The sequence below is a fragment of the Lynx rufus genome, unplaced genomic scaffold (assembly GCF_022079265.1).
Source record: "Lynx rufus isolate CCGP_SWC_20201006 ecotype Redwood Valley unplaced genomic scaffold, mLynRuf1.p SCAF_10, whole genome shotgun sequence".
In the NCBI taxonomy this organism is placed as follows: domain Eukaryota; kingdom Metazoa; phylum Chordata; class Mammalia; order Carnivora; family Felidae; genus Lynx; species Lynx rufus.
This window is the reverse complement of record NW_025814824.1, coordinates 39,499,366-39,525,442: the sequence shown is the minus strand read 5'-3', so window position 1 is coordinate 39,525,442 and position 26,077 is coordinate 39,499,366. Positions and strand designations below refer to the sequence as shown.

At 37.6% G+C, this 26,077-nt stretch overlaps 1 protein-coding gene across 7 annotated transcripts in view; it reads left to right on the top strand.

Moving 5' to 3' along the window:
* Positions 1-26,077, top strand: part of NFIB (nuclear factor I B) — a 445,905-nt gene that overhangs the window by 371,293 nt on the left and 48,535 nt on the right. For all 7 annotated transcript variants that reach the window (XM_047098082.1, XM_047098053.1, XM_047098045.1 and 4 more), the window contains exons 4-6: positions 7,648-7,716; positions 13,369-13,489; positions 16,298-16,416. In XM_047098082.1, the coding sequence (XP_046954038.1) occupies positions 7,648-7,716; positions 13,369-13,489; positions 16,298-16,416 (309 nt within the window). The remainder of the gene's footprint in view (positions 1-7,647; positions 7,717-13,368; positions 13,490-16,297; positions 16,417-26,077) is intronic.

The following is a 26,077-nucleotide window of genomic DNA, read 5'->3' as shown; positions in this document are numbered from 1 at the left end:
TTTCTGTTCTTGTTATCATTTTGTCTTAAATGTGTTCCTTAAAAATAGATGAATTTTATTTGCTTCCGTTGCTCGAATGCTCTTTATGGGATAATTCTGTCTACTTACCTTTGTGGTAAGGGTCGATATGCTTGATTTTACTCCTTCTGTTTTTCTTTATACTATTTAGGTTTTTCATCTTATGTCCCTAGTTTTGTTGTCTTCCCGTGTTTTGGTTTTCCCTTTGTTAATTTGGGGAGTTCCACCTTCCTTTTCCCTGCTCTTAAAATGAAATACCTCTCTTTATTATAATTGGAAAACAACGACAGTTTTCATATTGACTCCTAGATACTCTGATTACCATCTGGATTTTAGAGAAGACAAACATCGGGTGTAGAAAAGTTGCTTATCTTGCCTTAGCTTTACATAGTAAGTGGTGGCGCTGATCTTTTAGTATAGTTTAACATAATGTAACATTAATTACAGTCTATTTTATGATAATATTATCGTAAAAGAATTTTAATTTAATGTAATTTACTCTGTGTAAAAATACACAGAGTCTGCTTAGGAAACCATGAAATGTGTGTGCTGATAAACTTTAAAATATGAAAGAATTGATGATTTTCTTGGAAGGTATATAATAATATTGCCTCAAGACCAGAAAACAAGAGTAAAGCAAATTCATGAAAGACTCCAAGTTTTGTCTTCTTTGAACCAGATTATGAGAAGATATTTTACCAGTGAGTTTTTCCAAACTTTCATGAACTTTTCATATGTTTTCTTTTTTGTGTGAAAAATGACCGTCATCCAGACCGTTTTATGAAGCATGCACATAACCTTGGTGTGAAAAGTTCACAAATAAAACAAAACCCCCCCACAAGAGTATACCGGCTACATACTGGTATGTGAGAATTTGGAAGAAACTGTTAGCAAAACAATTTAGCAATAAATTAAAAGAGCTACCTTCCGTGGATAAGCAAAGACAGTTTAATCTAAGAACTCAGTAATATGTAACACAGTAAATGCTTTAAGGAAAAAAAAAGGGGATAATTTCTACTAATGCCAAAACAACATCTAATAATATTCAATAACCATTCTGATCAGTACACTTTTAAAAACTCTGTGAAAACTAGGAATAAGTGAATATATAAAATGATGAGAAACAAAATCACTTATTAATAGCCAGCGTTACCATTAACTGTGAAATTCCAGCATTAATCTCATTAATATTAGGAATAAAATATTCCCGCTAGCACAATTCCTATTTTACATATTTTTAATGTTTGTTCCAAGAGAGAATGCATAATGTCTGCACAATTCCAACTTTAATATAATTAAATAAATGAAGCTTATTACATTATCGTAATGATATCTTTTCTCTATCAACTTGCAACAATTAAAACAAGTCCCCATTAATATGAGTAGTATGTAATTCTGGGCAGTAGGGTGGTGACATGGACAGGCTCATTCTGCCCAAGGGAGTATACGTTGGCAAAAGTCTTCATGGAAGGCAGCTTGACGGTTTTTAACCAAGAGCTTGAACAGTTTATGTCCTTTGACCCAATAATTCCACTTCTGGGAACTCCGGCCTAAGGAAATCATGAGAACCGCTGACAAAGATTTGTGTGCGACTACGTTAATGGCAGTTCTGTTTATAATATTAAAAAAAATGGGAAATAACCTAAAATGCCAAAAAAAAAAAAAAAAAAAAGGAGAATGGTCAAATAAAGTACAGCCAGACAGTGTAATAATGTACAGGCATTAAAATCACGCTCTTGAAAACCTGTTTAATCTAAAGGGAAAGATACAATGTTAATTAGAGAAAAAGCAGGATACAAATTTATTAACTTTTGATCTCAGTTTTTGAAAACACATTTGTCTATGTTATATATATGCAGGAATAAGTTTAGTGGACTGGAAGGAAATACTAAAAAACAAATAACATAAATACTACATTAACATAGTATTATCAGAGTGTGTTAGAGTCAGAAATTGCTGTCTCTCTGTTGAATCACTTAAATCACCAACAGGGACATTTCATATTGAAGGATAAAATTAATTCTAAATTAGTACTGGAATGCGAACCTCGGCCATAGACCGAGGTTCAATCTCTGTGCAGAGAATCATTATCTTTGCAATGATTAGTATGTCTATTTCCAAATCACAGTTTCCATTCTTAACCATGGACAGTTCAGACCAGTCGAGAAAGTGCAGATAAAGCCATGCCTTACAACACCACTACCAGAAGGTCCCAGTAGGTTAGTTGTGGTATCGGAAGTCATATGAAGATTGGCGAAGAGCTAGTGTAAAATAATCTTATCTTCTCCCCTTCCACATCCATAAACAAAAGCACTGAGTCGTCTTTTACACTCTGTTGAAGGGAGTGAACAATGGGAATTAGAAGCCTGGAAAATGCCTGGGAGATACCTCGGGGTCCTGTTCTTTCTCCAAACAATGCAAGAAAACTAACTGGAGAAGAGCTATGTAAAAAGTGGAACCTAAGGGGCGCCTGGGTGGCTCAGTCGGGTAATCATCTGACTTAGGCGCAGGTCACGATCTCCTGGTTTGTGAGTTCGAGCCCCGCATCGAGCTCTCTGCTCTCAGTATGGAGCCCTCTTCAGATGGTTTTCCTCTTCTCTCTGCCTCTCTCTCTTAAAAATAAACATTTAAAAAAAGAAAAAAAAAGTGAAACCTGAGCATTGCAGTGGGCTTCAGAGGTGCTTTTATTCAATTTCCTGCTCTAAGTGGGAATTCTTAAATCTAATGGGGGGTTTTTAGAGGCTTTGGGAGCCCCCCCCACCTCTATAGACACAAGTTTCCTCATCTGTAAAATGGTAGCATTTACATGACAACTGGTAGGTTTGTAATTATGAACATTATGTGAATTGATGCTTTTTAAGATCTTAGTGCAGTAGCTTGGCATGTGTTGGTTGTTATTACCTTTGCAAAGTTTCACATTCCTTTCTAGGACTTTTCTTATTGGATGACAAATCTGTTTATTGAGCCAAAACACAGTTCCTGGAAATACGCAGAATAAGTCTTATCCAACATCTACATTAACAGTCCTTCTAATACTTGAAGACAGCTTTCATGAATTTAATAACTGCTTTCTGTGGTTTTTTCTTTTTTAATTTCAAGAATAGAACACAGTAGACTATAAAAATGAGCGTTATCAGTTTTCCTTTGGATTTTCTATGTAAATGTTGTTTAACATTCAAATGGAGCTGATTATAATTTGAGATATTAACAGTTAGATATGCCATTGTGTCCCTTTGTGATTGTTTGTAAAGGAGGTTAAACACTATATTAACTTCTGAGTAGTGATTTATTGTTGCTTTTGTTAGAGAAAAATAAAAAAAGAAGTAAAATAATATAATTTGATATTGCCTTTGAGAATTTTCAGTTTGCAGAGGTCTTTATTTCCTACTCAATTTTATTTTTTAAAAAGCATTACATGTAGTGTAAATACAGCATCACATAAATGCCGAGTTGTTCTTTGCTTCTTGGCTTAAGCTGTTGTGTAATCTTGCTCTGTAACCATTAAGCAGCTGCTGTGCCTCAGAGATGCTCATATTTCCTTTAGTAGATGAAGGGAATTTACTATATGAATGTCTCCAAATTGCTTTAAAATCGTTGGCCTTTGTGTCAGCTATTTACATTCACAGTGGTCCACGTAACACATGAAAACCATGTTTCTGGAAGGCCCCAGCAGCCGGGAGGTTACAGATGGGGCTGTGTTAATAGTAATAACCTGCATTTTGCTGAGTCTCATCCTCTGTACTATCACAGGGCTCCTGACACTCTGCGTGACTCCCCCGGTTATTTTGCCAGAAGTATTGTTTCTTATATGCTTCCTTGTATGCTATTAGCTATCCAGCAACTATGTCATCCACTGCTCCTTTTCTTTACCCTTCTCATCTTGGGTAAGTCTGTCCATTGTAAGGCTGTGTGTGCTGTGTGCCAAGAGGAGTGAAGGAGACAGCCGCCTCCTTCAGGTGCTTCTCCGAGGCTACCCCATTGCCTGATCCATCCCAGCCCCCACTCCCCTAAGGTCATGTTGGTAAGCAGTACCGCTCATCCTAGGGAGCCCTCCTTTCAATGAAGTCTCACTATGCCCCATGCAGGAGTGGAGCCCAGTGGGACCTATGTGTGGTGCAAGATGTTCTGACATATTTTCATTGCCTTTCATAGTTTCAGCAGAATAACTCTTTCAGATTTCCTTGTAGATTCAAATTCCTTGGAACATGAATTGGAGGTGAGGAATGGAGAAACACCACACTACATTCTGAATTGCCTGCCCTTTCCTATGAGACGGTCATTGTATTTGTGTGTGTGTGTGTGTGTGTGTGTGTGTGTGTGTGTGTGTGTGTGAGACTGCCTTACTGTCTTCTTGCTGGTAGGATTAGCTTGAGGGGCCTCCTCCCTCCCTTTTGATTTGGTTCTTGATGTCCACACACCATTTCATCTTCATGGGCATGACCAAAAAGCAAGTGAAGCCTTGGCTACTCACTGGGGTCATAAGGAAGGGAACTGCACATGAGATTTACATATGGAGATGTTACTACATGACATGTGATATAATTTATATAAATATATTGAGATGTTCACTTTTCACTTGTTCATCAGTTTATTTTACAAATATTTTTGAACTCTGACTCTTTAAACACTTCTAGTTTCTTGATAGTTCCTTTGTGGTAAATGCCTAAAATTAGACATTGGTATATAACAAAGTCAAAGATCTAATCTGATGGTAATCATTGTTCTTTCCCATTCTACCCCAAAGCCTGAATAAACTCCTCAGCACAAGTTCCAGAGAATAGCAAGAATCAGCACACTTATCCTTCTATCTTTAGCCATCTGTGCCTACCTTGTTATATAATTACTAAGATGTTCATTTGTGACCCTGTTCCAAAAGGTTAAACTTTAACCTTTTGTTCCATAAGCATTTACCTAGCCGTTACTGTATCTATGTAGGCACTGAGTTAGTTGTTAAGGGGGATTCAGAGATGAACAAAACCCAGTCGCTCTCCCAGATAAGGGAGCTGATAATCCAATAAGGACCACAAGACTTGAAAACACATGTCTGGGAAACTCGAATGTGAGAAGTGATGTAAAGTAAGCACAAACTAGGTGCTACGTGAATTCAGCAGAAAAAGATTATTTCTGGCTGGCGCAAGGATGGGGAGAGGAGGGCGGAGGAACAGGTTCGGGAGCAGATGGCAGTTGAGGTGGACACTGAAGGATGAGAGCAGAGCCTACAGACAGACAGCCTTCTGATCGGAGGGAGGGAACCGCGTGCGAAAGATAGGAGGGCATTTACAGAGCACCTTTGGGTGAGGACAGACACGCTTGTCCGATTGGTTAAGTACATGAACCGCCATCATGATACATAAGCTCTCCGTATTTAATCTATTTGCCAAATATAAAATTTTACACGGGGGCGCCCGGGTGACTCAGTCTGTTACGCGTCAGACTCTTGATTTTGTCTCAGGCCGTGGTCTCATGGTAGTGAGATCGAGCCCCACGTCCGACTCTGCACTGGCAGCGTGGAGCCTACCTAGGATTCTCTCTCCCTCTCCCTCTCCCTCTGCCCCTCCCCTGCTCATGCTCTCTCTCTCTCAAAATAAATAAATGAACTTAAAAATTTTTCACATGTACCTTATATAGAATACAGTATAATTTGTTATACTTCACAAAGACTGTTTGTTGTTTTATACGATGATAACCTAGCATGGTTCAGAAAATTGAAAATGTGTTTTCCGGAAACCACACGAAGGAGGTCGATGTCTTTTTTTTGTTTTCATGGCTTATGCACCTGTACGGTGTAGGCTACCTCAACATTTCTCAATAATCGATGAAATGAGTTCAACCAGGTGAACAATTAAGTTGCTCAAGCAGTAAGAGTTTCTTAAAATACAGATGCATAAAATGGAGACGTTTGGTTATTACCCTCTTCAAAATGTATGTAGTTTTTCAGAGTAACGACTTAATGTGACACCTGAGTTTTGTCCCCGGCTGAGATCTCATAATTCCTTCTCACTCTTTCTTTTGTTCTGTTTCTAAGGAAGGTGGACGGTGGGTATAATACCGTGTTCAGACATGCATGGCTCCTTGGTTCACAACAGTGAAACATATATGCCCATTGAATGATCTTTGGTCTCTTCATGCTATGTACAGTTCAAAAGTGGTGTGATAGCTTTTGTTCTGGTAAAATTTCTAAATCAAGATTTACAAATAAGTTGAGACTGTCTGGAACCCAGTGTGTGTAACTCAACGTACAGGTGATTGTTGACCCAACTGGCCAATCCTAACTTACTGGGAGGGAGCATTTAATCAGTGCCTTCGGTCACTTACCATTCATAGCAATTTTAGGATCTCTGATTTATAAATGAGGAATAGGAGACAGCAAGAGTCTAATAACGTGGCCACGATTCCACACTGGTAACATGTGGTTGGGAGTCAAATCCCAGCCCCTTGACCTGAGTGCTCCCTGTTGCTAAACCACCTATGACTCACATTCCTGCCCTGATTCCAGGCTCTTGGTCAGCCCTAAAACTCTGTAAAATCTGATCCAGTTGCCCGTTCTTGGAATCTAGAGTTTGGTTTCCTGAAAGCATTTGAATTCTGAGGGTTTTCAGACTTTTCTTATTCTCTCCTTGGGGAGCAGAGAGTAACCATAACCCTCCTTCCGGTATTCTCTCCCTCTTTACCCTCAGTACATCTCCTTCACATAAACGAGAAGCCAGGGACATGACTGGTATTTGTGGGCCATAGCTTGACCACATACCACCCAGGACTGAACTTACTCAGGCTCGTGGACGGTGGGCCACAGTCACTGTGGACCCTGTACTTGGATGTCCCAGAAGGGTCATGTGGCATTCCTGGAGGCCTGGATTTAGGACCATTTCCTTAAATAATAATAATAACAACAACAATAATAATATAATAGTAATAATAATAATAATAATAATAATAATAATAATAAATTAATAAATAAAAAGTACCCGGATCTTGAAATGAAGGGAGTTCCAGGAAGTAGTAGCAAGAGTGAGAGAGCAGTGAAATCATGTGAGGTTTATCAAAGGTGCATGGAAATAGGTCTATGCAAAGTATTTGCAGTATGTACAAGTTCTACTTTTGTGTGATTCATGACCCTGGAACAAGGGTGGGGGAGTGCTGGTAACGGCAGCTCACTCTTCTTTAATCAGGGAAGGATTTGTGAAAGAACAGTGGTTTCGAGAGACCTTTGAAGTAATTCCAACAAGGTTCTAATTGTGGTTGTGGTTTTCCTTTTTCTTTCTTTCTTTTCTTAAATGGGTAGACTTTAGTCTCCCAGGTGCTACCGAGCTGAGTGCATCAGTAGGAACCCCTGAGCCTTCATTGTCTGTGCATGGGCCATGGCAAATAAAACCGTAGCCATTGCCCTGTATATTTAGAAAGCTGAGGAAAAATTTTCCTGGGAAATTGTTTGGCATCTAAACGTTTCACTTTTGTTTAAACAGACCCAGATTTTATCCAAAGAGTTTTGCTGTTACTGGTCTTTGTTACAAGCATACCTGGGTTTCGTTCTAACCTTTGGTTTCAAAACACTTGAACAAATTCTAGTGTTTAATCATTTATTTGCTTCCTGCTTACGCTGATCTTTTTCCTCTTGATACTTGTTTTCAGGTTACCTGGAGGATAGTTTTGTAAAATCTGGAGTCTTCAATGTATCAGAACTTGTGAGGGTATCCAGAAGTAAGTAAATTGTTTTCTTATTATTTAATTATACGGTATGATTTAACATATTTTATATCTTGAAACTTAAATACAATATTAAGAAAATTTGAGTGTTAAATCTCCGTCTTGCTGATAAAATCATCAGTGAGTCTATTTTGTCTGATTTTCCAAAATATTTGCATTTAAATCCTCAAATTTTGGAGTACAAAAGTTATTTGGGGGTTGCTCTGATTGCTGTGTTATTGGTATCCATTTAATTCACTGCTCGCTCTGTGACCATAGATGGTCATTTATATCAAAGGAAGCGTGATTAATTCAATGTGCTCCATTTTGTTATGATAACCCACATAAGTTTCCTGTCGATAAGTGCTTTTTCATTTTACTAACATTTTGGTGGAGACTTGGAGATGTACAGGATATACACAGTAACATGCAGCGTGGAGAGGGATGCAGAAATTAATTTTGCAGATTGTCGTTTGGATATAGATAGAAAGCATTGTTATCCGAAACAATGTCCAATTGTTTTAACTGGCCACCTCACCTGAGACAGCATTCTTGACAGGCCGGATGCGATTTTTCTCCGGGAAGTTCACCTGGCCAGCTAGTTACCTAGGCCAAAGAGTAGTTTACGGACTCAACTTTTTTACTTATTGCTGATGGGTACAGAGGTAGCTCTTAAGGCACGGCTGATTGTTAAAGGAGGGGACTCATTTCTTCTTGCTCTCTTCTCCGATTTAGCTTATTTGTGTAACTTTGAAGGCTGTTCACCTGACGTTTTGTTAGAGAGCGTCACAGTTGGGAATGATATCACTCAGGTGATGTGGTGGCATTCTGTTCTTGTTTCATTTGTGTTTGCTATTTGGGTCAAATTCCGAGGTCATGAACAAGAATTATGGTGATCCAAAAAGAACGGAGCTAATCCTGGAGGGGAAGTTTAGGTGGTCTTTTAGAGTTATGGCCCAGTAAAGTGATCCCCAAGTTAGGAGGTCTTTTGAACCATAGTTTCTTCAAGAGTTCCAGTTTCTTGAGTGGCCAGTGCAAATAGCATGTATCCCAGGGAGTCATATACGTGAACATTTAAGACCTTAAATAACTTATCCTTTCTGACATATTCTCCAGTAGATGAACATACGCGCCCAAAGACTTCTTTCATGGGTCTGTTTACTTAGGGCAGTGTAGACCGAAATCTAATATCCTATATCCCAGCAACTCCAGGGTTCGTTCGCTAGACGAGAGGATTCTGATGGTCTGCTTCATTGACCAAGGCAATGAGCCTTGCGTGTTTTTCCCTGATCGATAATGGGGTATGGAAGGCCTCTGACATTTGAAAGTTTTCTGTATTTAATTTTAATTTGGAAAGGAACGTGCCTGACTTACTTCCACTCTCGGGCATCATGTAAGGAAGGGGGAATTTGAAAGTGTGTGTGTGGGGGGGTGTTTTCCCTATACTGTTCTTTAGCAGAGAGGCTATACTGCTACATTAGGAGACATTATACCATTATTTGTTTAAATTTGTCCTTTCCAAGTTTCATGATATATTTTCCTCCTTCTTGTGAGGACAGACCAACCATCTGTTAGAACATATTATTAATTCCTCATTCTAGGTAACATTATGCTAGATGCTACAGAAGGGCAACCACATAGAACCTTTAAATTCCCAGAGTGATATTTTGAAAAAAAATCTGAATTTGAAACATAAGAGAAGGTGAGAAACATACCTCTCTGTAACAGTTGAAAAGTGAGGTAAACTTAATATACTTCATTCTTTTTACGCTTATACTGTCATCTCTTAGAGGTTTTTAAGGTATCTGTTAGGACACACATTACTGATTTGTAATTCGTGTATTAATTATCTGTATTTTCATTCATTAGTTAATTTATTCAGCAAACATTTATTTTCTACTCGGTATGTAAATAGGTGTCTGTGAAATGCTTGAGAAGTTATTCTCCTAAGTGTTTTAATATATCCACATCATAACCTTATTTACACAATTGAACTTCATTGTTTATGAAATAAGGGTTTGCTAAGTAAGCAGAAACTTCAGCACAACCCTTCTGCTGTAGATCACCAGTTCTGACTTCCCGAGGGTTTACGGTATGTTAATGGCTTCTGTCCTCCAGGGTTTTACTATCATGTGACCCACTAATGTGCGTGTTGACTTTCCTAATGGAGCTGCTCAGTTGTAGGATAGCGATCTTTCTGTTGCATGATATTATCTCCATCTTAAAAGTTGATTTAGGATCGGCTTTTGGAGTGAGAAGAACAACGAGAGAGATGAGGGGTTGGCCTCCAACCCTTAGAATCTGAGGCTCTTCGGAGCTCCTTTTCTAAGAGGATATTGGCAGGCCTCTTAAACATGATTTGCAGCTTTCAGATTTCTTGCAGTTTTCCGGGAGAGGCGCTGACATTGGTCTTTGCGTCTGATGGAAGTTCTTTCTGAGGCTTTTAAACAGGAGTATCAACTTGGGACTTGCCATGCTCATATACTCTCTTTGTTATTACATACATTTGGTGAGAGCTGCTTCAGATTTTGGCCATGTTTGTTATTAATCTACTCGTCTTCTTGCACTCTCCCGTTTAATGTCAGGGTGCACACTAAATTTTTACAATGCTCATGTAGAAATCGTTTTTATTGATGTCTTGATCCTCTCTAACAATCCTTCTGCAACAAAATTTAGAAAAATAAAATTTCCAAAAATTTTTTTATTACTATTTTGCTATGAATTTCATCTAGTATGTTTATGGCCAAGCAATCTGTGTTGACTGTTAAGTCAGATGTGTGAAATAGAAGCTACAGATCTTCGCTCAAATATTGCATAGCTTAATACATTTCAAATACTTCACAAAAGATATAACCTGTAAGTTTCCTGTTAGTAATTCAGTTCTTTGAATTGTATCCAGTACTTGTAGAAGGCTGGACAGATTACTGACTTTCACTGAGTCCCTCAAATGCCTCCTCCTAGCACATACCCTGCTTTCCACTGTCACATAGAACATGATTCTAATAATAAACTTAAAAGCATGTGGTTACTGTGGGATTTTTTACCTTGCATTTTTTTAACCTCCGGTGTACCTCAGGCCACAACAAGCAGTTACATTTCAGCTGCCCAAAGAATTCAAGCCATTAGGCACAGTTACACATTGAATACAAACATTTTCAGTGTAAAATGAGTTTAGAGTGCATTATATAAAGAGTGATTTAGCAGAAGGTATAAACTCCAGAAGTTTGGAGCTGAGATTATCCTGTATATATTGATTTTATTTTTATTATGGGAAGAGAGATGTTCATTATATATTCTTTGATTCATTCTCTGCAATAACACATGTGCCTCCTACTCATACTTTCTTAAAAATATTTGAAGGTTAATCTTGGCCTACCTGGTATTGAAATAGAATTCATGGGGCGCCTGGGTGGATCAGTCGGTTGAGTGTCCAGCTGTCGGTTTCGGCACAGGTCATGATCTCACGATTCACGGGATCGAGGCCCGCTTCGGGCTCCGTGCTGGGAGTGTGGAGCCTGCTTGGGATTTTCTCTCTCCCTCTCTCTCTCTCTCTCTCTCTGCCCCTCCCCCATTTGTGCACGTGTGTGCTTGCTTTCTCTCTCTCTCTTGTTCAAAATAAATAGACACTTAAAAAAAATACAATTCAGCTAACAGAGAACATATTTGGCGAACACATTAAAATTCTGGGTAAGAAAAATTCCTCGAAAATCTGCATTCCTTTTGGAGTCATATATTCAACTTGAATCGGTTAGGAGAGAGGAAGATTAAGTAGACTGTGTGTTCTTCGAGTGAATCACAAGGGCTCTAGAGTTTTGTTGCCACAGTCCCAGGACACCTTTTCTCTCATTAGAGCTTTTGAAGGCCTGATAGAAATAGGGAAAGAAAGAAACTCTTCTTATGCACTGTCCTTTGACACCAACCTGCCTGGTCTCACTTTGCATATTATCTCTGCCCCTGACTTTGCTGTTGTGATAACCCCCTGTTGAGAATGACCTCCCCTTAATACCTTACTCATTCTCCAAAGTCCAGTACAAGCTATGGTTTCTCCACAGAGTTCTTGGATCATTCAAGCGTGGATTGGATTCTTCTTCCCATGAAGTCCTATAGAATTTCTTGGTCATGTTTTTCACTGGGCATTTTCATTGTAATCTGCATTACGCTGGTATTTCCGGTTTTTTCATAAGTGTTTTGTTCACCCAGATTGTTGTCCAATCTGTTTTATTAAGGACGGGAACTATCTCAGACTGTCCTGAATCCCTTGCGGCACCTGCCTATAATGGACACAAGTAACAAGTTGTTGAATGAACAGATTTGCAGCAAATAGGTTCATTTATACCTCTTCATCTGCTTTTGGTGTATTTTGAACTGTTCGCTCTTTGCTAACTACTCCAGACTGCCAGGGAGGAGATGTGGGGAAGAAATCGTGGAAAGAAGGGAACTCCCATTGTTGAATGCCTGTTATGCACTAGACAGGATGCTGGGCTTTTATCACTCTTTACCTCATTTCATCTTCAAAATAATCATAGGTGCTAGGTTACAATTCTTCTCATTTTACAGTTTGGGAAATTGGAGCATAGAGCTCAGAAGTGGCAGAGGGAGTTCAGAGTCAATGGCTACCTCCCGAGATTCTTCTCCTTCTAATACAACATGCTGCCTCCTGGATTTATTCAAGATGTCTAGAAACCAATTTTTAAAATTGGAACACATGTCATCCATTGTATCAAAACCAATACTTACATATAAACATCTCAGTTCCAAATGTATCAGCGAACTCAAAAAGATTTCTTTTTTTTTTTTTTCAGAGAAAGAGAGTGTGAGCATATGCATGGGGGAGGGGCAGACGGAGAGGGAGAGAGAATCCCAAGCAGGCTCTGCACTGTCAGCATAGAGCCCAATGTGGGGCTCGATCTCATGACCTGAGCCAAAATCAAAAGTTGGATGTTTAAACGATTAAGATTCCTTGATTTACAAAATAATACTTTAAAGTGTAAAACTCCATGAGTACATTTTAAGTGATTTTTATAAATTTGGGCATAAAAACTTAAAAAACAAAACATAAATATTGAGTAAAAGCCACACTTAACTATTCATACATGAAACCTCAATGTGTATTTTGGGAGGAAAAAACTTGGCTTTTATGTTCATATGTGTCAATGTTACTCATATACCTGCCCTAATACAAGAATTAGTTATATCAAATAATGATTAATATGATTTCTAATGCATTCTAACATTAATGTTAATATTCTAATTTGATTTATTGAACAAATGATTTGGTTTTTGAGAACCAACTATATACAAAACACCCTCCTTGGTGTTGAGCAATAGGAAACATGTCGTTTCCTCTGACGCATCTACAGACTAGTGTGGTGACAGATGTAGTGACAACTGTTACAAAGGGGTGAGGGAAGAAGGCTGGGGACTGGGAAGAGGGGAAGTGGTAACCAATGATTATAGTCTGAGTGCCTCAAACTTGAACAGTGTCCAAACTTGAACACTGGCATCATGAGGAAGTCTTCAAGTTGTACCCTGGTGGATGGCTGAGGTTTGAGTCTCAGGATAAAGAAAGTTTGCCCAGGGGCATGGCAAGTATTAGATTATTACATTCAAATGGAGATGGCAAGTGTAAATGTCATTCTTGATGTTTCTTTTTGTTTTATTCCTCAGCGCCCATAACCCAGGGAACTGGAGTCAACTTCCCAATTGGAGAGATCCCGAGCCAACCATACTATCATGACATGAACTCGGGGGTCAATCTTCAGAGGTCACTGTCTTCTCCACCAAGCAGGTAACTGAAGGAAGAACTGTGCTTATTCTCAGTCTGTGTGCAGATTGGTAGACGGGTGTGCAGATAGGAAGGTAGGTAGATATGCAGATGGGTAGGTAGGTAAAGATAGAGGGGAAAGAAAGCCGAGAAAGAGTTCAAGACTTTTTGCTGATTTTACATATATTTTTCATCGTAGATGATTAAATTTATTTTGATACTTGACAATTAAATGTAATTGTTGTTCAAGGCATTTAAAAAAATCTTTTGGGTGGGACAAAGCAACTCTGAAGCTATATGAATATGATTTTTCCAGAGCATCACATACACCCGTGATCAAATGTAAGCACATACATGAATTCCAGAGCAAAAAAATTTCATTGTACGATATCCACTTTTTAAGAATAAGGGAATACGGGTGATTATTTTCCTAAGCTGTTCTAATGAAAGTTAGTTGCATTTGAATTAATTATGGGGCTATGCACATTTATGTGTTTATTAACTGAGTTCAATTTTATATCACTTATGGTCAAACTGTATTTTCATATAGTTTGCATAGCAAGGTAATTTGGTTTATTATCACTAAAATTGTGACATAGTTGGGTCTTAAAAATGCTTTAGTTTTTCTACAATTGAGTGTGAATAGTACTTTCTTATTTGGTCTGATCCGGTCTTATTTGGTCTGATGGGTCAGCCATTTGGTTTTAGATATTATGCCATTCACAATAAAAACGGTTTCGAAAACATTTCTTTGTTATTTCCTTATGAAAATCTTTTCTGTCTCACTCTCAGTCACTCCTGTGTATTCACTGCTGATTCACAGCTGAGAGAATTAGCTTTATGGAGAGTTTGAAAAAATGTGCATCCTAACTTTGGATACCATAGGAATAAACTAAAGAACAATTATTAACTCTCACCGTGGTTTTGCATGGATAGAACTTGCCATCTTTACATGATGTTAATACTCTGGGAGCTATGAGTCCAATATTAATCACAAGTACATCGGTGAATACACACAGAGGTATGTGTGCTTCTAGGATTTGGAAACAGTGCAGCGAAAACGGGACAGTCTTGGAAGTCAGAAGTCCTTACTTTGTATCAGGCTGCTTCCACTAACATGCCCTGGGAAATTCACGGAATTTCTCCAAATTTGTCTCCCCACTTGCAAGAAAAAGGAGGACCGATTTATGTATGGGAGTTCTGCAGTCGGACTTTGAGAGCCTGTGACATTATGTTTATTAGCACTACATAGTTAATTCAGAAGATATCTTTTTTTAGTTTTGACCTACAGAGATGTGAATAAGGGTTCTTTTTTTTTCTTAATTTAAGGAAACACATCCATTTTCATAGTCCTTATGACTGTTTAATAGGGCATTGGTGGGAATATATGAAAACAGTATATCATGCCAAATGGTCTGTGCCATGAAATAGCTTTTTAAGCTCTACCCTAAATATTTACTTTACTATTTTTAAAAAACTTTTAAAGCGTTCTTAGTTTGTTTTTTAATGTTTACTTACTTTTGAGAGAGACAGAGATAGAGTGTGAGTGGGAGAGGGGCAGGGAGAGAGGGAGACACAGAATCCGAAGCAGGCTTCCAGGTTCTGAGCTGTCAGCACAAAGCCCGATGTGGGACTCGAACTCACAAACCCTGAGATCACAGCCTGAGCTGAAGTCGGATGCTCAACTGACTGAGCGACCCCAGTGCCCATATATTTACTTTTCTTAATAATTGGGATGAACCGTGTTTTCTTTATTAAAATATATCATTTTAGAAGTATATCATTTGGTTTGAATTTGGCAATGGCCTGTTTTTCATGGTTGATCGTAAGAATAAAAGATCACATGGGGCACCTGGGTGGCTTAGTAGGTTAGGCGACTGACTCTTGATTTTGGCTCAGGTCACGATCTCACAGTTCATGAGTTCTAGCCCTGCATCATGCTCTTTGCTGACAGTGTGGAACCTGCTTGGGATTCTCTCTCTGCCCCTCCACGGGTCACATGCTCTTTCTCAAAATATATAAACTTAACAAAAAATAAAGGATCACTAACCTACTTTTTAGAAAAATATAAATAATATATAAAATAATTTATAATCAATAAAGTATAACAGAATTTTTAAATATTATTAATTATAGGATTGTTGACAATAATTACTATTCAATAAGTATCTTCTAAATGTCAGCCAATTAACTAAGAGCTTTCCATTTAATAACTCATTTAACCCTCTCAACCACTCCCCTTTGAACTAGGTTTTATTGTTTCCATTTTATAAATGATTAAATGAGTTTAGAAAGGTTAAGGAGCTTACTACTAAGAAGTAGTGAGTGGTCTAGTCAAGATTTGGTACGAGGCTGGTTCCACTCCAAAGTTCATGTTCCACTTTAGTCAATTGCCTTATCTTTGAATTAATATGAAAAGATTACATTGTTAATGGCAAGTGCTATGCTAATGAATATTATTAATATTGATAATAATGATAAGAGTCAGGTAAATCTTAACAGTTTGAGAATTAGTACACACATCACATCAAGAATTCACTTTTTAGTACTGAAATTTCTTTGGAAATCTACTTCAAAAGGTAAATATAATAAACATCCTACCTGTTAGGCAGGTACAGTTATAATATGGCGTAATAAATGATATATACAACTAGAAATATTTGCTATGCCTATAGAAGTCTTGAATACACTCTATTTTTTCAGAAATGATTCTGAGAGACTATTACTTTGGTTTATGTAAACTTTCACAGTAAAAATCTTCTCAAATCGTATAGTGTCACATGCTACATGCTGTCTTAGCCCGCTAATGTAACTATTATCATATTTTAACAGCAAAAGACCCAAAACTATATCTATAGATGAAAATATGGAACCAAGTCCTACAGGAGACTTCTATCCCTCTCCGAATTCACCAGCTGCTGGAAGTCGAACATGGCATGAAAGAGATCAAGGTGAGCGATAAGCAGGTTCCTCTAGAGACTTTCCAGTACGATGCCAGCTGGCTTCAAAAGTTCCATTTAGTCAAAATTTCATAATTGAATCGATATGGATTATGTTTTCTTCATAAAATGATTGCAGTGAAATTATTTTTAGATAATGTACTAGTCACATGTCATCAAAGTTACAAAAGTCCCTTATTTTCCATGTCTATTGGACTTCTTCTCCCAGACAGAATGATCTTTTAGAACCTCCCATTATGGATGTCTGTCTGCATTCGTGGGTTGGATTGCAGCAAGACTACAAGCTCTGATTCAATGAGATCAGATTGCTACTCTGTGTGGGGTATTTCAGGGAGCAGCCACACTTTGAGCGGTTTACAGGTGCCAGTTACTGAAAATTCCCATTTCAACGAAGCCATAATTCCATTTGAGAAGTGGGTACAGCGTAAACAATAAATACAAGTGTAATGTAAGGAACTTTGTGTCTGAGTCAATCTAATTGTTCTTTCTAGATGAAACTATGACCCAGTTGTAGGGCAGCTTTGAAGAAAAGTTGAATTTTATAGACGTTATTTGGCTCTCTAAATGGAGACTTAGCTCTTTTTCATTCTTAAAGTCTATTGGATTAAATATATTTCATTAGACATCCTCATGCCTTTTGGCTACAATGAGAGGAAAAGTATTAAACATAGAAATGAAAAAATTAGCTAACTCCAGTGTCTTGTTGGTATGTGTGTGTATAAATATGATTTACATCAGCAGCATAAAAAATAGCTGAAAATTTATCTTTTACGTCAGATATTACATTTTATTAAAAGTGTAAAAGAAAAAAAGTCTCTTTACCAATGGCTTTTAGCCCATGACTTGAGTGTCTATATCTCAGGTTGGGGGACTGTGTACTAGGTTACCTCAGGAGACAAATGACTCTGAAGCATAGCAGTTAAAGTCAAAGTCAGCTCCTTATTCAGGAGCTGCTGAATATTATTTACAGACGTTTGCTATAAATAGACGTTGCTATATAGACGTTGCTTATTTGCTGCTCCCCATTTTCATACCACGCGCCATAGGGTTTAAAGAATAATGAAACAACTTCATGGAGGAATTGGACTTTGAGTCAGGTGGGTCTCCTTTAGCATGTTGAGATTGTCAACTGGTAAAGAAGGGGCAGGGCAGGCAGAGGGAAAAGTAGAGCCAAGCACTGCGCAAGAGCGAGTTTCCGGATGGCCACGTTGTACTGTGTGGCGGGACACTGCGTGGGTAAGGAAATAAGGAGAGATGATGGGCTGTTTTAAAGAAGGATCTGAAAATCAGCTGGAGAGTTTCGGCTCTGAGATGACCTTCCCCTCTTCCAAATCTATTCTTCAGACAGCAGACAGGGTCTTTATAAAACTTAATACCATCATATTACTGCCCCGCTTAAATCCTTCAGCAACTTTCCAGTCCTCTTAGGAGAAAATCCAAATTCTCTTGTACGATGGACAAGCCCTGTTCCTTGTCTGGCCTCAGACCGCCACCCTGGCCTCAGCGGGTGCTGGCTGCTGTTTCTTCTTGCACTTTACTTGGTGCTTTGTAATACTGGGGAAGGCAAAACCTAAGAGCTTCATCTAAGCCATGCCCTCTGGAATTCTCCTCTTCTAACTCTCCATCTGGCACAGTTTTTGGCATCTTTCAAGTCCCAGCCTAAATTGAGGAAGTTCAATCTAAATTAGATCTTGCTATTTTTCTCTCCTGACACCCCATAGTGTCCTTTCATTGTTCTCGTAATAGATAGTTACGTGCTCATTTATGGGATTCATTGTCTAAATCTGTCTGCGCTGTGAGGGCAGGGACCTTATCTATTTTGGCTATTATGTAACCAGCACCTTGGTGCATAGTAGGGGCACAAAAGATATTTGTTGGATAAATAAAACCCTGATAGAGCATAAGTCTCATTAGTGAAGGCAAGAAATAGTATTTCTGGGACTTTCACCAGATTTGCAGAAGTAAGAATAAAAAAACAAAACCCTCAACCCTTTATATATTATTGCTTGTTTAACTGGGCATTGTCAGTTTCTTCTAAACAAAGCCATATTTTCCCCTTCCGAAAATTATTCTGGAAAAGATTCTAATGGTAATAATAATAACACTGTGAATGTGTGGGAAGGGATGTGTTGTTCAGAAGTGTAGGTGTGCTTTATTATAGAGAGTGTCACTTTTTAAAAATTGATTCCTCTTTCAGCCTATTGAATAAAGCCAATCTCAAATCATATTATAAAACATTTTTGAAAAGTAGAAGGGAAACTGTCATTCTTTCTCTTTGTAAAATTGTTGTATTGTCTTGGTGATTTTCTTTTGTCAAGATGACTAGAATTACTGGAGAAGTCTGGAAGGGCATATTATATTAAGAGTAAAGAAGAATGATCCATTCTCAAGTGTACTTACAAAAAAAAATACTCTTGTCACTTTAATTCTGAAGACCCTGAAGACTTTGTAATGTGCACAATAAGCCATTGTGGGAAGAAGACTTGAACTACAATAAAAAAAAAAAATGAGGGCAGTACAGTACTATCTTTTTAAATTTGCTAAGCCAGATGCAGTCCTTTTGTTCTTAGAAAATTGCTTTTTTAAAATTTGCAAAATAAAATGCCCCATGGTTGTTCTTGTCCGTCTTCAAATATTCTTCAGACACACTTGCCCATCACGAAGGGACTGTTCTAAAGGGCGTACTGAGCACCACTCGATATTTGTAATGGCTTTAGTCCATGTCTTATACTTGTTTCTCCCACAAAGCCCTGCGCTAATTGGTAATCAATAACTACTTATTGGTTGATTGAAATATGCTTGTGTTTATAATTGGCAGAAATGTTTAAAATTTCCCATTAATTATTTCCCAAGCACGCCTTATTCTGTTAGTGTTCACTTTGCATATTAAAAGCCTACCAGAGCCCTTAGCAACACTAATTTTTGAAACATAAGAATTAAAGGTAACAAAATTATGGACAATACGTGGCATTCTACTTTCCCTTATAATCTGAACACCAACCTAAACAACCATTGAGATTTATTCCATGTAGGCAAAAATATAGGATATAATATAACTAAAGTAATACTGTATACTCACTGTATTTTAAAAAGAAATCGGGCAAATTTGCAGTGAAAAAAATCTAGGCTTATGTAATAATTAATATTTATGTACTTCCTAATAATTTAATGAAAAAAGTATTTTTATTTTAGGGTATTATAAGCATAATTACTCATATTTGTATGTCTTTTTTTTTTTCACAATGCAGGAAAGTTACAGTGTCCTAGTCATAAAAGAATTGTAATTTTTAATTTTGCGGAATAGAGACATGAACATTTAAAAACTAAGCACTATGTAATAGTGTCAGACAGTTGGTAGGAATCTATATAATTTGCTTAAATTTCTCCTGATATGTAGCGAGGGAAACTAAACTAAATTTATCAGTATCTACATTATGTAATACTTATATTTTTACTTTGTGTTCTTTTACATGTTGGGAAGGGAAGGAAAAAAGAAAACTGGCCACTAACAAAGAGCCAGACAGCCGCTGTTACATTTCTTTCCTAGATTCTAAAGCATCCTTTCTTGCTAATCTCTTCTATGAATTTCCCAGCCTTAAACTTCCTGACTGTTCCAACACACTTGAAAACTTGGGTTTTTTGTATATGATGTTCCATCATTTTCGGTTTTGATGGTTAAATTAATAGAACCAGATTAGCTTATCAATGTGCATGCTGACAACTTCTTTTATTCCAATAACACACAAAAAAATACCATCTGAGATCTTGTGTGTCTTAATTTTTTTCCACCTGAGCCACTTCAGAGACTCAATTCCTACTTGATGTACTTCTCTTGAGATCATTAGAGTACTTTTTATAACTTCTAATAAAAGAGGGAAAAAAAAAAGAAATAGGTCTTGTGTTTTCTTCTAATAAATTACTTTCACGGGGCTAAGTCTTGTCATATGATAATGCCTAGGAATTTTTTAATAACTTTTTTTTTTTTTTAATTTTTTTTTTCAACGTTTATTTATTTTTTTGGGACAGAGAGAGACAGAGCATGAACGGGGGAGGGGCAGAGAGACAGGGAGACACAGAATCGGAAACAGGCTCCAGGCTCTGAGCCATCAGCCCAGAGCCCGATGCGGGGCTCGAACTCACGGACCGCGAGATCGTGACCTGGCTGACGTCGGACGCTTAACCGACTGCGCCACCCAGGCGCCCCTCAATTAACATTTATCAAATGCCTATTATTTGCCAGGAAGTTTTCTAGGCATTGGGCACATAAATATGAATAAATTAAATTTCCAGCCCTTGACCTACTGAGCAGGAAAATAATATTTTGCTATTTATGAAAAAAGGTTCTTCACAGAGAATAAATCATGTAAACCAGACTATGAGGGGACTGTCTGTGCCTCAGAAGTAGTTTACTTTTAAGCAGTATGGGACGTAAATCTTTACACAAAAATCAATGAATTGGTATGTTACCCGAAACTAGCACTACTTAGCAGTATATTGGTAGGTTATTAGAATTTTAAGGGTAGTTTAAAAATGTATACTGGACTCTCAAATAGGTAGTATTCAGGCATCATGTTCTGGTTGCTCTAAGTACTAGAAAATAACACTAACTTTAAAAATTTACAGTTCAAGGGGCGCCTGGGTGGCTCAGTCGGTTAAGTGTCCGACTTCAGCTCAGGTCACGATCTCGCGGTCCGTGAGTTCGAGCCCCGCGTCGGGCTCGGTGCTGACAGCTCGGAGCCCGGAGCCTGCTTCGGATTCTGTGTCTCCCTCTCTCTCTGACCCTCCCCCGTTCATGCTCTGTCTCTCTCTGTCTCAAAAATAAATTAAAAACTTAAAAAAAAAAATAAAAAAAATTTACAGTTCAATCACATGAATAAATCTCTTCAGTTAGTCTTTTGAAGTTTTCATATATTTCCTAGCCCTGGAGATATTTTGTAATAATTTTTCAACTGTTTCATTGGTAGTATGGTTTTAAATCTTGTGCTAAATGTCAGGTTCCGCTTCGTAGAGTTGTACGAGAATGTAGGATTAAATATCCAATGAATTGAACCAAAAGTCTCCAGGGAACACTGGGGCTACAGAATAATAATGCCAACCTAACATCATGAGTTCAGTCAGTCATAGAAAATATAATGATAGAACCAGAATAAGAGACCAGTATTTCTTGGTGTGAGTTGAAGGAATGTTAATAGGCACACTAGATACAAGAGCATTCAACTGAGTTTGGAAAACTCCATTGTAACAGAAATGTAACCTTTTTTTTCATTCATGAATCAATTTGTAGAATGTTTAATATACTGCCATGTGCTATCAATGTGGCTATCCTTGAGTGGATATTGACCGTGTTTAAGTTTGTGAGGTCAGAACATCTTTTTTTTCCCACTCAAGAATCTACAGAGAGGTTTAATCCTAGGTTCAAATTTTGGAAAACAGTGCTTTAACCTTAACTACAGTCCAACAAATGATATAATCTCAAGATTTCTGTAGAAGAAATAAAAGGAAAGATTTCTATAGAAATATGGGAGCTGCATAAATGAGCAGCTTTTACAAATAGTTGAATAACTACTGTCTGGGGGTCATTAACATTAAAGAAGTCCTAGAAGAAGGCAAGGCAAATGCTTAGTAATCTTCCTGGAAGGATTTTTAAGCTCCCTTTGGGAACCAGATAGAACACCAACAATTCCTTACATTCTTAAGGTTTATATCACAAGGATTAAATATCAAGTGCTCAAATATCAAATTTTGAGCTGGACAAAATCTGAGATATAAGTGCTTTTGATAAGTACATGTCAAGAAATGGTTTGAATGTAATGTGCAAGTACGATTTTTAAGGTTTTTTGTTTGTTTGTTTGTTTAGCTGATAATTGAAAATACCGAAAGTGAATGATTTGCAGCTCTTGCCAAACTTTCTGTGAACCTCTCCATGTATCATGATGCCATTGGAGAGCAAACTCCACACTCCGGGGATTCCTTTGTCCTGCTATATTTCTTTCTCCTTCAGCTACACTGCTATAGTTGAAAAATCACAACGTGAGCATCTTTCAAACAGAAAGAAAAACAATAAATCGTAGGTGAAAGCTTTCATCAGCAGCTTCTAACCAGAGGAGTATTTTGGACGGGGCAAACCTGGGGACTTGTTAGAAAGACCAATACTACTTAATAGGGGAAAGTTGTATTCAGTGCTCTGGAGACTTCATGACTTGAAAATACAGCATTTTTTTTCAGACAAACGACATTGGATAACTAGTTTGGAAAAATAACAGCTTGCGATTTAATGCTGGGTCTCTGGATTGACGGAGCACAGCCTAAAATAGGAAAGTGGAAAACCCATGAGAGATGGTGTGCTCAGTATGACAGTGCACCATGCAAAGTTTTTTGGAGTGATAAAAGGTTTTAATTCAAATCCTTTTACACATTGAAGTCATGTTTAAGTTTATTTTAAAGTAGTTTAGAAAGCAAGTTTCTTTTGAGTTAGTTTACTATGAATATCATATACAGTAAGAGATTGATTATTCAGGGATAGAACACGGATTATTAGAACCCTAAGCAAGATGTAGTTCAAGGGCCTTCTTTTGCAGCTAAGCAATCTGAGGATCAGTGAGGGGCTGTCTTATCCCAAGTGTCTGGATAATGAAGAGCAGAGCCTAGGTCTTCTTTTTTAAAGGCTGGTTTTTTTTTTTTCCCCCTCTGTCATCCCACAACCCATCTAGAGAATAAATATGTAAACTTAACCTATTTAGGGAGAAATGGAGAAATAGGAGAATTTGAAAGTATTCAACACTGTCTTGGCAGATGGACAGTTTTTCACGGAAGAGTCTGTTAAATCTTGTAGAACAAAAATGGGGGAGCGGAGGTGAGTTTATGAGTTTTCAGGGTTCTGGAAGAATTGTCAAAACAAAGTATTGAGATAGTAAAATGTATATCTGATTTTTTTTTTAAAAAAACCTATCTCTTAATATTAGTGTCATGATTAAAAGTTTTTGAACTAAAAAAACAAACAAGATATGCATGCTTGTGATAGATAAATGTGAAGAGCCTTGGACTGAATGTTGAAACATGATGTTTTAAAAGCTTTTTTGTGGGGTGCCTGGGTGGCTCAGTCGGTCGAGCATCCGACTTCGGCTCAGGTCACGATCTCACGGTCCGTGAGTTCGAGCCCCGCGTCGGGCTCTGGGCTGATGGCTCAGAGCCTGGAGCCTACTTCCGATTCTGTCTCCCTCTCTCTCTGCCCCTCCCCCGTTCATGCTGTCTCTCTCTGTCTCAAAAATAAATAAATGTTAAAAAAAAATTAAAAAAAAATAATAATAAAAAAATAAAAGCTTTTTTGTTTGGGAAAACATGAAAGTAGACAGCTTCATAAGGTGAACGTCCATGTACCCAGCTTTAAACTGTTACCGACATTGCCAATCTTGTTGCATTTACTAACTCTCTGTTTTTTGAAGTTTTCTTAAAATTAAATCCCAGACATTGTCATTTTACTTATAAATACGTCTAAGTGTTTTTATTTTTATTTTTAACACAACCCCAATACTAGTATCAATTTAACAAACGTAATAATTATTGCTTAATACCACCTAATATGTATTCCATGTTTAAATTCCCCGGAATATTTCATAGGCTGTTTTGTTTAAATGAGGACCCAAAACGGTCCATTTAATGTGCTTGTGATTTCAGCCTCTTTTTAACCTATAGTAGTTATATTGACTGTTTTTCTGTATTAACTATTTTTATTCGAACTCCTCTTTCTATGTCATCTATTTGCTGAAGGAACCACAGAAACGTAATTTTGTGTTCAATAAATACATGCAAATGAGGAAAACCAGATCTTCCTGCCCTTTGTGGCTACTGTTTACTGAGCACTTACTACCTTCGAGGACTGGGCCAAGACTTTACATGTATTTTGCTTTTCAACGCTAGTCAAAGAAAAACCATTTTACAGATCATTTAAACTAATCACTACATTGATTAGGAAAGTTGACATCAATCACACAGATGATAAGTAGCAGAAGTAAAATGGGAACCCTTGTTCATTTTGCTGTAGAACCCATACTACATACACTACTGTCCAAACAAGTCATTGTGATGTGCTTTGCAAACTAGTTATAAAACCTCTATGACGTTTTTGTTTTTTTTTTCCCCCTAATACATGGAACTTAAATACAGATAAATGCACGTAATGTAAGAAGGGTGTGTAGACTCTAGGGTTTCATGAATACAGTCCTTGGACTGGTCGTGTTAAGATCTCATTCATATTTAATACTAAGACGTTGTTAATAAATAATCCTAAAGTCTTGGGGCGCCTGGCTGGCTCAATTGGTAAAACATGTGACTCAATCTTGGAGTCGTGAGTTCAAGCCCCACGTTGGGCCTAGAGCTTAGTTAAAAAAAAAAATGTCATTAAAAGGGGCACCTGGGTGGCTCGGTCGGTTGAGCGTCCAACTTCGGCTCCGGTCATGATCTCACAGTTCGTGAGTTCGAGGTCATGATCTCACAGTTCGTGAGTTCGAGCCCCGCGTCGGGCTCTGTGCTGACAGCTCGGAGCCTGGAGCCTGCTTCAGATTCTGTGTCTCCGGCTCTCTCTGCCCCTCTCCCAACTTGCACTCTGTCTCTCAAAAATGAATAAATGTTAAAAAAATTTTTAAAAACCCATAATTAATAAAAAATAATCCTAAAGTCTAGAATGTCATATATCCATATGTGCATATTTTAGTTCTGTTTCAATTTTTTGCCTTATGCTTAGAGCACTATAATGGTGATCAGGAAACCACGTACTGGTGTGGCCTTAGACAAATCCCTTAATTTCAGAAAGATTTAGAGTTTTCATCTGTAAAATAACAGGGTTGAATACTAAGGTCCCTTCTTGTCCAAAATGCTAGATTTTAAATTAGTTGAACTCAAAGAATTTTTAGATCTGCACTACTTGAGTTTTTAAGCTTTCATTAACATGGATCTGTTTGAAAATTCAGAAAGTTTTCCGTTTCCTAAATTATTTTTTAGATGTTTATTTTAAATACTGTCTTTGAATAACACAATAATTGGGCTGTTTATGTGCTCGCAGGCACCATATGTTTTGCCTTATAGCTGAGGAATGTGCAGTTCTTACAAATACATGTCCTGTCCTGCACCATCCTGGTACAACAAATGATTGATAGAGATTGAGTTATTATAACAGAACCTTGTTATGGGATCAGTGTCTCCTACTTTGAAAATAAATGACTCAGCCAGACGGCAACATTTATTTTCTCTAAATGACTAGGGATGTAGCAATAGGAGACCATTATCCTGTGACAATATTCTGTTTCATTGACATTATCTCACAAATGTAATTGGTCCATTACTAAATAGAGGTTTTGTTACTGATCAATTTCACGTGATTTCTAAAACCATTAGGATAATAAATATGCCATCATAGTAATTTCATTGACAGAAGGTTCTTTTTTTCTTCATTTACATTTGTTAGAGGAAAAATATAGATTCAGGTTGAACTTAAACACTACAATTTATACCAGTTTTGGCTACTTTTCCATTAAGAGAAATAGAATATTGTGCAGAGTAATCATATTTGCATTGAGCGGCTGAACTAACGACCTTAACATTTTCGTGATTTTTTTCCTCTACCACACTAAACCACATCAAATCATAATTGTTCCTA